The sequence below is a fragment of the Kwoniella dejecticola genome, chromosome 6 (genome assembly GCF_000512565.2).
Source record: "Kwoniella dejecticola CBS 10117 chromosome 6, complete sequence".
NCBI classification, from domain to species: domain Eukaryota; kingdom Fungi; phylum Basidiomycota; class Tremellomycetes; order Tremellales; family Cryptococcaceae; genus Kwoniella; species Kwoniella dejecticola.
The window spans coordinates 1,523,266-1,536,901 of NC_089306.1; the positions used below are offsets into that span (position 1 = coordinate 1,523,266).

At 50.4% G+C, this 13,636-nt stretch overlaps 5 protein-coding genes across 5 annotated transcripts; 2 read left to right on the forward strand and 3 right to left on the reverse strand.

Moving 5' to 3' along the window:
* Window positions 1–68: 68 nt before the first annotated feature.
* I303_105430 (uncharacterized protein) lies at window positions 69–1,097 on the forward strand (the record flags this gene model as incomplete). Its single annotated transcript, XM_065969169.1, has 5 exons — window positions 69–423; window positions 474–586; window positions 643–773; window positions 839–935; window positions 987–1,097. The coding sequence occupies 5 exons, from the start codon at window positions 69–71 to the stop codon at window positions 1,095–1,097; spliced, it is 807 nt and encodes a 268-aa protein (XP_065825241.1).
* Window positions 1,098–2,313: 1,216 nt separating this feature from the next.
* Window positions 2,314–4,778, forward strand: I303_105431 (uncharacterized protein; the record flags this gene model as incomplete). Its single annotated transcript, XM_065969170.1, has 6 exons — window positions 2,314–2,437; window positions 2,494–3,169; window positions 3,447–3,774; window positions 3,839–3,905; window positions 3,956–4,681; window positions 4,738–4,778. 6 exons carry the CDS (start codon window positions 2,314–2,316, stop codon window positions 4,776–4,778), a joined length of 1,962 nt encoding a protein of 653 aa, XP_065825242.1.
* Window positions 4,779–5,103: 325 nt separating this feature from the next.
* On the reverse strand, window positions 5,104–7,008 carry I303_105432 (uncharacterized protein; the record flags this gene model as incomplete). The annotated part of the gene is made up of 10 exons (XM_065969171.1): window positions 5,104–5,220; window positions 5,277–5,742; window positions 5,794–5,896; window positions 5,965–6,016; window positions 6,073–6,130; window positions 6,195–6,441; window positions 6,516–6,635; window positions 6,689–6,743; window positions 6,802–6,894; window positions 6,955–7,008. The coding sequence occupies 10 exons, from the start codon at window positions 7,006–7,008 to the stop codon at window positions 5,104–5,106; spliced, it is 1,365 nt and encodes a 454-aa protein (XP_065825243.1).
* Window positions 7,009–7,626: 618 nt separating this feature from the next.
* I303_105433 (uncharacterized protein) lies at window positions 7,627–10,119 on the reverse strand (the record flags this gene model as incomplete). The annotated part of the gene is made up of 8 exons (XM_065969172.1): window positions 7,627–7,821; window positions 7,878–7,935; window positions 7,990–8,056; window positions 8,117–8,237; window positions 8,287–8,345; window positions 8,405–8,420; window positions 8,550–9,959; window positions 10,024–10,119. 8 exons carry the CDS (start codon window positions 10,117–10,119, stop codon window positions 7,627–7,629), a joined length of 2,022 nt encoding a protein of 673 aa, XP_065825244.1.
* A 1,059-nt stretch (window positions 10,120–11,178) lies between these two features.
* On the reverse strand, window positions 11,179–13,503 carry I303_105434 (uncharacterized protein; the record flags this gene model as incomplete). Its single annotated transcript, XM_065969173.1, has 11 exons — window positions 11,179–11,264; window positions 11,321–11,506; window positions 11,571–11,593; window positions 11,645–11,785; window positions 11,861–12,039; window positions 12,116–12,312; window positions 12,368–12,582; window positions 12,635–12,695; window positions 12,749–12,887; window positions 12,967–13,188; window positions 13,297–13,503. The coding sequence occupies 11 exons, from the start codon at window positions 13,501–13,503 to the stop codon at window positions 11,179–11,181; spliced, it is 1,656 nt and encodes a 551-aa protein (XP_065825245.1).
* Window positions 13,504–13,636: the final 133 nt, after the last annotated feature.

Sequence of the window (13,636 nt, forward strand, 5' to 3'; positions counted from 1 at the left end):
TGCCCATTCAGTCTCCGTCATATTCCACAACTTCAACGTCTCGAAAACCCTCGCCATCAGTCTCTGCAATGGCCCCTCCATCGGTCACTCTCACAGCTCCGCCTCAATCCCCTTCTCGTTCCAGATCAGTCTCACAACCCATACCCGAAGATGCCGCATTAAACGAATTAGACACCCTCTCACCCCTTAAACCTTCACGTTCCACCGTGTTCCGATCCCATTCTTCGAACAACGTCCAGAGAGGGCACACTTCATCCAGTAATGGTAATAACGGCTCCAGTCCGAATTTCCGTAAACCACAAGGTAGAGCAAGAAGCAGTAGTCTGGTCACGGTGACCGAGGTTGGTGGCGATGACCCAGACAACGTGGTCGACAGGCTAGGTGTAGGCAATAACGAGAACGCGGAATGGGTCAATGCTCCTGGTGAGCGATCTTCTGAATTCCTTTGACAAGGCAACGCTGATATTGCGCAGGCTCCTGGGTTATGCATCCTCTCCTCATCCTACTCGCCAAAATGTTGATTGACGCTATACCCAGTATGACCCAGGATGTCAGTTGGACCATTGTAAACCTAGGCTACATGTCTGTGAGTCTTCCCGCGGCCTTCTCATCACAGGAGCTGATCAGAGTATCATTCCCCAGGTCTCTTTCTTGATGTTCCACCATGCGACTGGTGTCCCCTTCGAATCTACCATGACTTCCGCTGGAGCCTATGACGACTTGACGCTTTGGGAGCAGATTGATTCAGGTGCACAATATACTCCGGCCAAGAAGTTCCTGACCAGTGTGCCCATTGGATTGTGAGTCGACCTACACTTGTATTGAGCTGACTTGCCAGATTCCTGATATCGACACATTATACCAAATACGATTACACCCTATTCGGTCTCAACTTTGCTGCTTTGGTGTTCGTGCTTTTCCCGAAACTTCCGGTAGTAAGTCGCTCCTCATCTATATCTGGGCCATTCGAGCTGATATCTCTCCAGCTCCATCGTCTTCGGTTCCATTTCGCCGTTCCCGATACCGACTCCGCTCCAACTCCCCTCGCGTCCCGTCCTCCGTCCCCGTTCTTGGACAAAGGGTCTAGATTGTCATAGTAATCCATGTAATCGCCTTGGAATGACATGACCGGGTATATATATGTATATATGTCGACTTGTCAGTCATGAATTGGGCTGGCAAGATGTGCAGGAGACGGTCTATGGAGCACACCTGAGGTGCGATTCAATCGCTTGACATTCACAACAGGCAGGTGGTAGGATCGGTAGCTGCGCGTGTCCTGTGCATAAGCAGAAACGCAGCGTCTCCTACTTGAACGCACAGTCAAACCCCAGCGATAAGTCAGTTGGCCAGCCCTTTCCCCTTCAAAGATAAGTCTGGGAGCAATTTTGGGCAGCTGCCCTTGATAGCAAGAGAGGAGCAATGTTGAGAAGAGCCTGAGTATCGTAGACATGCACGTGCATGTCTTGAGTGCGATGGGCATACAGCATGGTCTTTACGGTTTGTGAGGAACAGTTTCGCTGAGCTGGATCCAAATTGGCTGCAATTTAATCATTTACCAAAAGCTGAGGAAATAAAGCGCTTGTCAGCGAGCTCCGAGGTGCGGAAAATCCAGGCCCAATACATGTTGTCACATGTCAACGACATGTCTATCGCAATCCCGCGTCATACAGAACCCTCACCGAACGACCTTTTCTCGGTTGAGCAAGGACCGGATCAGTCCCCGTACAGCCAAGAGACATCTGCATGCAGCATGCATCGGAAGTATGACTATATGCAGTACCAAGCTACAAACATACTCGGGAAGATGTGAACCATGACGTCTGGCTGGTCAATCTGTCATGTCATGTTGAACCCTACCCTAACCTATCTATCAGGCTAAAAAGGTAATATTGCTCTGGACCCTTTTTTGGCGTTGCTGCAATTCCAGTAATCCTAGTCAGTCCTTTTGATCATCCAACTCAGTCGTCCACTTTCATCACAGAGAGACTCGCAGAGTCATTCACCATGAAATCACTGTCAACATATTGAGAATGAAGAGCGCTATAGTGGCTCAACAACATTCATATCAGACCCTGCCCGACTCCCACGCACACCGTCAGAGACTGTCCTTTGGAATCGATTTTTTTCCTTCTCGGACAGACACTCTCCGACCACACCTCGACCCTTAACAATCGTTATTCAACCTTTTTCGACCCCAGTTCCAACACACTTTGACACTGCACTCTCAACGGCTTTGATGAGGACTCGTATAGACGATATCCAGTACATCATCAACGCCTTGCACCCTTTGGCAGGTAGCTGTTCCACACCATGAACCCCTATAACCCGGACAGACCACCGCCAGATTTTCAACCAAATCTCCCGTCAGATAGAACTGGTTCGGAAGGGGATATGCGAGGTGCAGGCGCGCAGTTTACGGGGCCAAGTATGCAGCGTGAGTACTCTAGCAGTCGCTGGTCATGCAAAGACATTAATTCACTCATCTGACAGATCCACTAACAACGCACAATGAGGATGGGGACATCGATTTCCAGCGTCGAATGCAAAACCTCGAAATCGACCCAACTCAACCTACTTACCATCCTCATCAGTCCCCTCCAGAGGAACAGCCTTATCAACCGTTCCCGCAAACTTTCTATCCCCCACCCCATAATCTGCAATATCCCGCATACTCCTACTCTGCATATCCTGGATCGTCGCCCATCAACCCTTCGCCCGTGCAGCCTTACGGGCTGTGGACTAGTCCACCCATGAGTCCTGCTATGTCTTCGACCCCATATCGTCCCTCCGGACCACCTTCGGCTATGCATCGACACGGCTCAGTCGGAGATTACGGTGCCTTCTACGGTACCCCTCGAGGTTCGTACAGCGGTGGACCTCCGTCCACTTGGACCAGCCCGTCCATGCCTTCCACATACGGCTTCTACACTCCGCAACAGCAGCAGCAGCCTACTATGGAGCCTAGAATAAATGACTGGGGACAAGCGCCCCCCAATTATCGCGGTCAAGCGTATCGCCGGGACGGCAGGCAGTCTTGGAGCGGACCTTCTAGAATGACCAAGGAAATTGCAGGCCCTCAAGAGAAGGAGAAGGAACAGGAACGAAAGGCTTATCACCCTCAAGCCCCAGCTCGCCGGTCGGATTGGGTCATGTGGGTAGGGAACGTGTGAGTGCACATTCCGCTCGGGCCTCTTGCTGACGTTCAGTCCTCCCAATACATCGCATGAGGAACTATGGCGTTTCTTCAACAATACTATTCCTCAAACCAAGTCGGACACCAGCACGGAACCCTGGCGTGGCCCTTCCTCCATCTTTCTTATTTCCCGGTCATCATGCGCATTCGTCAATCTATCCTCACAAACAGACCTTGATCGCGCTGTCAGCTTTTTCAATGGCAAACCTCTCCGTCCGTGGGATCCCAGATGTCCCAGAATGCTATGCAGAATCAGGCGGAAAGATGACGACTTGAGATCTGGAGTCGGCGCTCAAAGGGGTACCGGAATGCATCGTGATTGGGTGAAAGAGCAAGAAGTCAAGCTACCACGGCAGACAAGCACGGCATCTGTCAGTTCTGCCAATTCCGTGCCGCCGAGTCCAGCAATTTTAGAGCATCCACCTGAAGGTGAGGGTCGACGTAGGGAATCAATCATCAAGGAGGGTCGCGAGCCTATTAAACACCACCAGTCTAGCGGGAGTTTCGCCAGTACCAACTCCAGCTTCCTCGCGAGACACTTCCCAAAGCGTATCTTCATACTGAAAAGTTTGACCACAGTGAGTGTCTGTTGTCCCCCTAAGTCCTCTTGGACAAGAAGAAGTATTTTCTGACATAATCAAGGCTGAGCTGGAGGAATCCGTTCAAACGGGTACTTGGAAGACGCAAGGTCACAACGAACCTATATTGGGTGCGTGGCGTTTGAGTCCTGTTATTGCCAGCGCTGATGGCTTCGCGCAGATCAAGCATTCCGAACTTCACAAGAGGTATTCCTCATCTTCGGCGCCAATAGATCTGGCGAGTTTTTCGGTTATGCTAAAATGATCGAGCCAATTGACAAGGACAAAGACCGAGCAAAGAAGGCGCAGTCTCATAGTCTCTCAAAATCCCGGCCGCCAATCGCCCATGCAGAATCCGAATCGCGCCCACCCTTCTTCTTGACTCCGTCTCAGAGCCATCTTGCGAGCTCATCCCCCGGGGAACTCACACCTAATGAGGAAGCCAATTTGGAGCACGCTATCGGTGCCCGTCGTACTGATCCATCGGACGTGAGGAATAAATCCCCCAATAACAAATCGATCCAGTCCGCCCCAGAGTACAGAGCTCAGACTCTCGATCCAAAGGCTCTTCAGCACGACTACTTCCCGCCCGTACCCATCACTGCCGCCAACGCCGGAGAAGGAGAGGCTCAGCATCAGGAGCAACTCGGAGGCTCGCAGCGTCAACCTTCTCGGGACGAGTCTGGAGTTCTCAGGAAAGATACCTTGCTTACTCCAGACGAGAAGGCTGAACGGGAGGAGGAAGAGGGGCATGACGAGTTCTTGGAGGAGACTCGAGGGCATGTTTTCCGCATAGAGTGGATCAAAGTAGGCCCTGTGCCATTCAACAAGACTCGCCACCTCCGGAACCCTTGGAACGCGGACAGGGAAGTCAAAGTGTCGAGAGATGGCACCGAAGTCGAGCCAAGTGAGTGAAACCTGAGCTTCCGGTATCACCTTCGTTAGCTAACAAGTTGCCTGCAGCGATAGGCTCAGCGCTCATGGCGGAGTGGGACAGATCGTAATCACATACCCTATTTCTTGTTATATCCTAGCATCGATACCCTTGTCTCCTGCAACACGTACACGCATCAAAGTTGTCTGTTTATCACCATAGCATATCATCATTTTTGGATTATAGGTACCTGGGCATCCCTTATTGTTGCATCAAATACACGCATGCATTCTGGAATACACGGACGAGTCAGTCGAGATGCTTCACATCGTTCGAGCGGGACGACGAGTTTTCCCACGGCGCCCGTATTCGAATTTGGGGATACATTGCAGCCCGACCAAAACCCGACGCTTTACACAGACACGGCATGCGTGATGACATGTTCTGTGCCCCCTCTAGACGATATCCGCGTCCCGAGTGACCTGCTGTTCCTGATCAACCCGTATTCTGATCTCGCTTGGGAGAGATGCCTCATCAGTCTGCACGGCAATTGGTGACGTAAAGTTCTCCAGCTGACCATCTCGGGTTAGCCCAGGCGACAACGCTGACACTGACATACAGTACTCACAGCCATCGGCATTCCCAAATCGGAAGGCTCCGACTCCCAACTACCTTGTTTCCGAAGCTGATTGGTCTTCCATTCCTCCTCGGCGCTCGATGCGCCCATGTGGAAAGGCATGTTCTGGTCATTTTGTCTGAGAGGAACGTTCGAGATCCTGTTGTTCCCGCGCAGATCGTCGTCATGATCCCACTGGCCACCTTCGCGAAGAAGTGACATCAGAGCGATACCACTGGCCAGATTGGCGGCTTCCAATCCTCGAGCTCCGGAGCGATGGGCATTGGGATCGCCGACCATGATCTGATGTCGACGGGTCTCGCCTTCTGGCGTCCAGTTTCGGGGAAGATACAGTAGCGTGGATATGACCAAGACAAAGAAGAATGAGCCGAATATGATTTGGGTCAGGAGATCTGGAAGTTTGGTCAGCTTCGTCGAGTAATCCACCTCAATGGATCTGCACTGACCATTTGCTAGTCTATAATCGGCAGGTCAGCTAGATTGCATCCAATGAAAGAAAGACGCTCACGGATTGAGATTAATCCTTTTAGCGTCTGTCATCCCATCGATACCGATAATTATCATACACACTGCAAATAGTGCGCGAAAGAACGTTCTGATCTTGTTCGCTTCTACGAAGCAGGCGTAAATCTCAGCTCTTATCCGCAGAAGTGGTCGGCGATTGCAAGGGACAGCTCACCGTGGTAGAAATGCAATCTCGATCGGACTTCGGGTCCAGCTCCAGACGCTTTCTGTGCGGATCTGTGTCAGTAGGCGGGAAGCGGTAGGAACGTGACCGAAGACTCACTACATCTGCTAGGAAGGCGGGAAATTTCCAAATTACCACAGAAGAGGATAACATCACCCTGATCACATATCATCAAAATCTTTCAAAGGATCAATCACGTCTAGTGCGGATCAATGACCCACGCAAATTCGATAAACCCGTGAACGGTCATGGTGATTGTCATTTGTATGTCCAGATCGAGCGCGCCTCGATGAAGCCAGCTGATCCCGGACTGACAGGCAGTGCACACGATCGAGATGATGATCCAAGCGTAGAAGAATGAGGAGGTCAACCATGATCTTGATGACTTAGGCTGTCTGACAGCTCGCATCAGGTGATACCAGTATAACCCTTCTTCCGCATTCAAGGAGGCTTGTATCGAGAATGCCACTGCGATGACATGTCACCGAAGGTCATCAAGAGAAAAAAGTGAGCACACGGCTGCAGGAAGACTGAATACATACAATTGAAGATAATCATGAATGGGATATTCAGATCAAGGTATTTCCTCTCAAATAGCATCGAAGGATAAGGTATCGCGCCAAAATCTGGCAGCCACATCCATCCCAAGTGGTACTTGATCACTTCATGACGATATCAGCGATTCGCTTGCTTTTGAAAGCTTGGACCACCTTACCTGTCCATCCTAGAGCCCATCCGATGATCATCATTTCCGATGAGATCAACATCCACTGCCGGGAGTCAGGATCATCAGCCCGTAAATCCCGGACCACAGCTCGCAACGCTCACCGTCAGCAGCACCCGAAACCATTCCTTCTTCTTCGGCAGCAAACACTTGCAGCGATCGAATTTGTAAGTATGATGGATCGCGAAGCCTAGCGCCTTTGAACCAAAGATTATCAATATATCGTCCTACCACCATACAACATGCGTGTTACGTACTGCGCTGCTCAGCACGAAAGCGAGGTTCATATTACAGTCCGTCGCTGCGGCCATGATGTTGTACCCGAGATATAGTCAGACACGACAGTGTTCAAATTCAGTCAAAATGGTCAGAGAAAAAAGAGCGAGTACAGTCAAAGTTTGACCAAAAAAGCAACGAAGGGATGATTCCGAAAGATTTTACTGCCCTAGCTATATACCTGGGGGAGAATGGATTCTTGCAAAATGCGATCCGAAGAAAGATATGCATCCTCCCCAACTGGACTTAGCAGATGGGATAGTACCTTTCTAAAGGTAATCAACTGTATACAATTGTCCTTCAAACGAGGAAAAGGAGAGCGCTATTCTGTTAGATTCGTTTGCAAAATGTAGAATCATTGAGGATGTGTTTCCACCAATACTCAAACAGGGCCGAAGATTGTATATTGTACATCCACACACACACACACCTCCTTCCGTGTTTTGGCGTTCCTGGAAACGGGCACACACTCAGGCTACTAGCGTTCCGTAAATCAGCGCTAGGATGAGATTTCAGCCACCCTTTGCATTGAGAAGGACGAGGGAAAATAAATGTATACAACTATACCGCATATGACAACAATACGCAAACAATCCGATCTCTCACTGGGATCACGCCGTCCCATATACAAACGGGTCGGTTTCCTCGCGTCCCTAAGAAGCCGTGTCCGTCCCGGCGACAGCTTTAGCCTCCTCTTTCTCTGATTCAGCAACATCCATGATCTCATCCTCTTGCCTGCTGGAAGCCGTCTTCTCGATACTAGCTGAAGCAAGGCTGACTCGAGGCGAGTGCCTGAGGTTCGCGGGGTTGGTTTTGCGCATTGGTCGTTGGAGTCGTCGACGAGCGACCTGCAGGAGCCATGGTCAGCTTTCATGGAATGAACATCAACACGAAGAGCACGAACCATAACGGGAACAGACGATTTCTGAACCAAGTAATGCGACGTCGACCCTAACAGGATACTGTATCGTATGCATCATTAGCGTTGATAGCGTGATCGCCTCGCTGCAGCTCACCCCTGTAACTTTCCCAGACCTCTTGATCCGACGATACACATCGTTGGTTCCAGGAAATCGATCAAGTCTGTGCTCTTATGATCAGCATACGTGCATGTCGCGAGACGTGGTGTATGCACGACCTCACCAAGCAGCATATGTCTGGCGTTTTTTGCATGAACGAATTGGCAGGTGACCGTGATGTTCAATCGGGTCCTTTGAAGTAGACCAGTGACTTGCTTGACCAGCATGAGAGCGCTGGTTTGTCGCTAAATAGAATCGTCAGCAGCGATCCGGGGACGGAACCGATGCGCTCACCTCTTTCTGAATGCGGAGTTTCTGCGCACGATCGGAATTTGACCATGCCTTCGGATCGACTGTGAATCGCATCGACATATAAGCTATCTTCCGTTTTTGCCAATCCCATATGCCTTACCCTTGCTCTCATCCTCCTTGACCGAGATCAAGAATAACTCGTCACCATCCCTTGCCACCGTGCCGATAGCCCACTCGACGGCGTAACGACTCTCCTCACTCAGATCACTGAGCACGACATATCTCCTGAGCCTTTTACCGCTCACTTCGAGAGCGCCATCGGGATCACCATGAGTGAGGGTGATCGTACACCTGTCTCTCGCGAAGCTGGGTCGGCCAGTGATCAATTCGATTCCAGATCGCATCGACTTCTTCCTCTTCGGCTGATGCATCGATGCGGTCTGGAACAATGATTGAGGCGGCACCACTACATTCGGTCCCTCGCCCAACGGATCTTGCTCCACCTCTTCTCCATAGTAATCCAATTGACTTCGATTGTCTTCGTCCTCCCGAGGTAAGGTGGATGGTTCTTCCGTGACTTCTTTTGATCCTTGTTCGCCCTCGTTGGCAGCGCTCGTAGCGGATCTACCTCCTAGACCAGCTGAGTCACCTTCGAAGAAAACCGCATTCGCTTCCGTATTGTGCGCTGTTTCCTCATCAAATATGACTTCTCCATCCTCGTCGATGATATCTGCATAGTCATCATCGCTTTCAGAATCCGATTCTGATTGCGAGGCCGAATCGGAAGCACTATCGTCTTCATACGCCGAGGCTTGCGGTCGATACTTTTTCGGTCCCCCACCGACAGATTCCGCTTCCGTTTCCGGTTCTACCTCAGACTCGGCACCATAATTATCCTTCTTGAGCGCTCCTACTTCCGGACTTCGCTCTCTCTCCCTTGCCTTTTCTCTCGATTTCCTAGCTCGGAAGAAAGGGGAAGGCGCTCTCGGACCCTTTGATGAACCTCCCGCTACTGGTTTAGAAGGTTGAAGGAAGGATGCTTTGGGTGTCGAAGTCGTACTTGGTGCAGCGCTCTCGTTTAACTGTTCGTCGGAAGGTCGCGAGGGCGTCGATAAGCCGATGGAGGCTGCCTTGAGACCTAGAGCCGCGAAGGCTCCACTCGAACGTTTGTTGAGGTCTGTCGCCGAGCTACTTGGGGATATCTGGCCGGACGGACGCCCTCTGTCGATGGCGCCGAGGATAAGGTGTGAAGCCTGATCATTGAACGGAGGAGGCGATGAAATTGAGTTGGGTGTTGTGGTGGGTGGATAGGTTGAATTAGGAGCAGGCACAGTTAGCGATTCAACATCGTTGGTTTTGATTTTAACATTTTTAGATCTCCGGAACATCCTTCTACCCCTTTCCTCTTCTCCTGGCGGAGCAGTCTCTATCCCTTCCAGCCCCAGCCCATCCTTGGACGATTTGGGAGATGTATCGATCGATAAGGTCTTCCTGATCTTATGCGACAGACTCCATCTCTTGCTGGGGACACCAGCGGAAGACTTGGACGATACGTCCTTTGATCCTTCTTCGGAAGGGGCTAGATCCGAGAGACTACTATCTGGAGAAGGTCTTTGGTAGGTGGATGACCCGGCAGCCTCGGCGACCGTGGCAAGTGGGGAAGTGGTGAGAGGGGATCTGATGGAAGTGGATGTTCGACGGCTCTTTTCGCTTACCTACGTTGCGAGCAGAATCGTTAGCTCTCTTCGCAAGTGATTGGCGGACGGAGTTCAAGCTTACCTCGTCTCGTCCCGCAGCTCCACTCAAGGCTTTGAGTCGCGATACGGGATTGGAGAGTGAGACGGGCAACGAATATGATCGAGACAGGGGTGCCATCGTAGTTTGCCGCAATTGGTGGTTGCAGGTTTTGCGATGTGGATATTGCGTGTAGAGGACCGATGGTGGTACCAAGGGTGCAGGTTGATTTAGTAAGTGGAAGAACAGATCATATCGATGGTCAGCTTGACGATCTCTTGGCGTTCTAGTCTGGGCTGCTTGCGCCAACACAAATAGAAGATGCTGGTGATGCAGCAGGGGAATGCGTGAGACTGATGAGATGGGAGATGGGTATGGGTTGGATAACAAAGTATATTGTCATTTCCGATCAAGTCCTTTGTCATCAAACAAGTACAAGTACAGGGGGCGCACAAACCACCCACAGTTGAAAAAAGAGTGAAGAGATAGAGATAGATAGCCAAAGGACCCTCTAAAACATGTTCAGAATCAAGTGAATCAGGGCGCATACAGCAAATCACTCACCATAGTTAGCAGCTTTATGTATATCATTGTTCGTCTTCTACTCGCATTATCCAGATAGGGATACAAGCCCCAGTACCTCGTCAGTCAATGCTCCTAGTCCCAGACTATCTTTCTGTCCTCGAATCTGGACACGAAACATACCGTCAAAGCATACCGAGCCGATCGTTCCGATATACCTAATTCCCGCAATTGGTCGACCAGATCCGGTCGGGGTTGCGGTGATGTAGACATTGTCGATCGTGCAATTTCCTATGATACTTTGGAATACGATATTGAGTTGAATTGATGTACAGGTAGGCATGGATAATACTGATTGAACTGAATACTACGAGTACTGATGTGACCATCCGCTACCCGTTGACCTCCGAAAGCTGCTCGGGTTCAGGTCTCGAACGCGCATGGTGGTTCCTGTCTTCCGTCATCCGCCATACCAGCGCTCGAGTAATTACCCTGATTCCGATTGTTTTCGTTCCGCGGAACTTGCATCCCTCCACTTCACAAAAGGCCAAGCAAATGAATCTAGATGCATCGCATTTCTCAGATGGAGATGACAAATGGTAGTGCCAAGACATCGCGATAGACACCTTGATACAGTAGGAAATGGTCGCCTCATCTTTTGTTCGCCATACTTGCCCTCTACTTGTCATTCTCATCTCCTGAGTGTGCTGGCCGATGATCCAGCCTTTGCCAACCTTTCATACCCACTCCCACAAGGACAGCAGCTACCGAAAATGTTCAATTAGTCATTTGAGACGGTGTTATTCAGCTCTCTGCTCACCCAAGGCAATATATCCGGCATTGCACCATTGAGCAGCGCGCAGACCTTCGACCTTGGCATCGAGGATTGCTTGGGGCGAGGGGTTTTGAGTTGAAGCTAGATGCGAGTTTTCCACGCTGACCTGAATCAACGTCGCGATTGCTAATCCAAGAGCGAAGCCTAATCGACAGCTCGTCTGGAAGAGCGCTGCGGTAACTATTCAGCTAGGCAGTAAGGCAATTGACTGCCGTTCTGTCATGAAGAAACTCACCGGAAGCTACGCTCTGATCCTCGCTTGTCATGATAATGCGAGTCAGCATACCGCCGTCGAGGTTGTAAACTCACGGAGAAGCTGTCTGAGAAATAATCGTAGACCCTGCTGCGATAGTAGCGTCTGTGCCGTACGCGATGACTAATAGCGCCCACAAGTCTCCTTTCCAGTATGACCAATTCAGATCGCGCACAGCGAAGATGACTGGACTCGCGCTGCGCACGCACGCCAAAAAAAAATATTACTGACATGTTCAAGAAGGTAAATCCCTCAAAACCTTAATCACTCACACCGATATCAAGCACCCCACCGTCATCAGCATTCTTGGCGATACATGCGAGATCGTCAAAGCCACCACTAACGCTGCGAAGGTTCCGCTAAAGAACGTGACACTCAGACGAAGGCCGGCTTGGAATGGCGTCAATCCCATAACATCGAAATACAAATACGAGGCAAAGACGAAGAAGCTCTATTCGTTGCCCGGAAAGCAAGATATCAGCATCACTCACAAAAGTCCCAAAATATCACTGCTCCTAGGGGCTTACATCGGTCATCGCCCAAGTCGAGGCTGATGCGATGTAGATGACCAGCAAATTCCGATTCTTCGCCGATAACAATGACAGCGGAATCAGAGGGGGCGGTTTCCTGTTATTTGGCTGTCTGGCAGCTCGTGAAAGCTGCCTTTGTCGCCACACAAAGGCAGAGAAAAGAACGACCGAAACCACCAGGAGTGCAGGAAGGTCTGACCGAAAAATGTCCGCTGAGTCCTATAATCAGTCAGAGTGGCCGCGACTTACAAGGTGTCTTCCATTTCTTCTCTTCCGTCTCAGACAACGTAAATGTGAGCAACAGCAAGAAGAGGGCGCTGCCGATCGCGAAGGCTCCAAGCCAATCTACCGCTTGAGAATTTGCTGATCCCAGCGGAGGATCGAGCGGTATTATCAAATAGCCAATGACGAGTGGCATCAAAGCCAGAATACCGATTAAGAAGAAGCATGGTCGCCAGGTCCACCTGCAGTTGTCTATGAGCTCAGTGAGTCATCCCACGATCACTGAGAACCTACTTGGTCCATTCGATCATTATGCCAGCTATCAACTCTCCGCCCGCTGCACCTGCTGCACCCCCTATAATGATACATGAGCCCTTAGACCTCAATCGAAAAGGTGACAGAACTCACCACACGTGATAGCTGCAAAAGCCAGTGTTCTGAGTCTACCTGAAGGGTATAACGACCCAATGATACCAGCCGAGGCAGGTAAGACTATTGCGCTGCTGATTCCAGCCAGAGCACGAAACACGTTTAGACTTGCCAGATTCTACAATGAATATGGTCAGCATGCGATCGCCGCGATCATCTGTAAAACAGGTCTCCAATGTACTGTATTTAGTGCTTACCGGCATAAAAGTGGACACGATATTGGTAAGCATCAACCCCAGACATCCAAGCAGATACCCTCTTCTCCTTCCGAAGATATCACATAACCTTCCAGCGATGAGCTGGAAACACCCCCAAGTCAACATCATCGAAGCTGCGACCCATTGTACCTGGCCCGGGGAGATACCGAAATCATCCGCTATGACAGGTAGCGCAAATGCTGTTTCGAGTATACTGGCGGACTGTTTGAGCCGCGAACATCACATTCGCAGCAAATCACACGTCAGCTTCTGAGGAAGTGACTGTTACATTTGACATGTCGACCTCTCCATCCACTAATGCTAACTCACAGTCAAGCCCCAGAGGAATACTTGTCCAGTTCCAAGCACGAATAACTTCGTATTGCTTAACCTACTGGACTCAGTGGGCTGAACGCCTGATGCATCTGATGCACCTGTTGGAGGTCTGGGATCCCGCGATACGTTTGTTGACGCAGGACTGCCGGGGTCTTGGACAATGGCTGTCTTCGCCAGCTCGACTTCTTCAGCTGCCTCCATCGTTATTGCGGAAATTGAGTGGAAAGAAAAACAGCACGATACAACTCAAATCGAACCTTGTATAAACCCTTGCTCTCACATGATGGTGACGATCATGAAGAAAGTGAGGCACTTGCATGCATTCATGATTCAG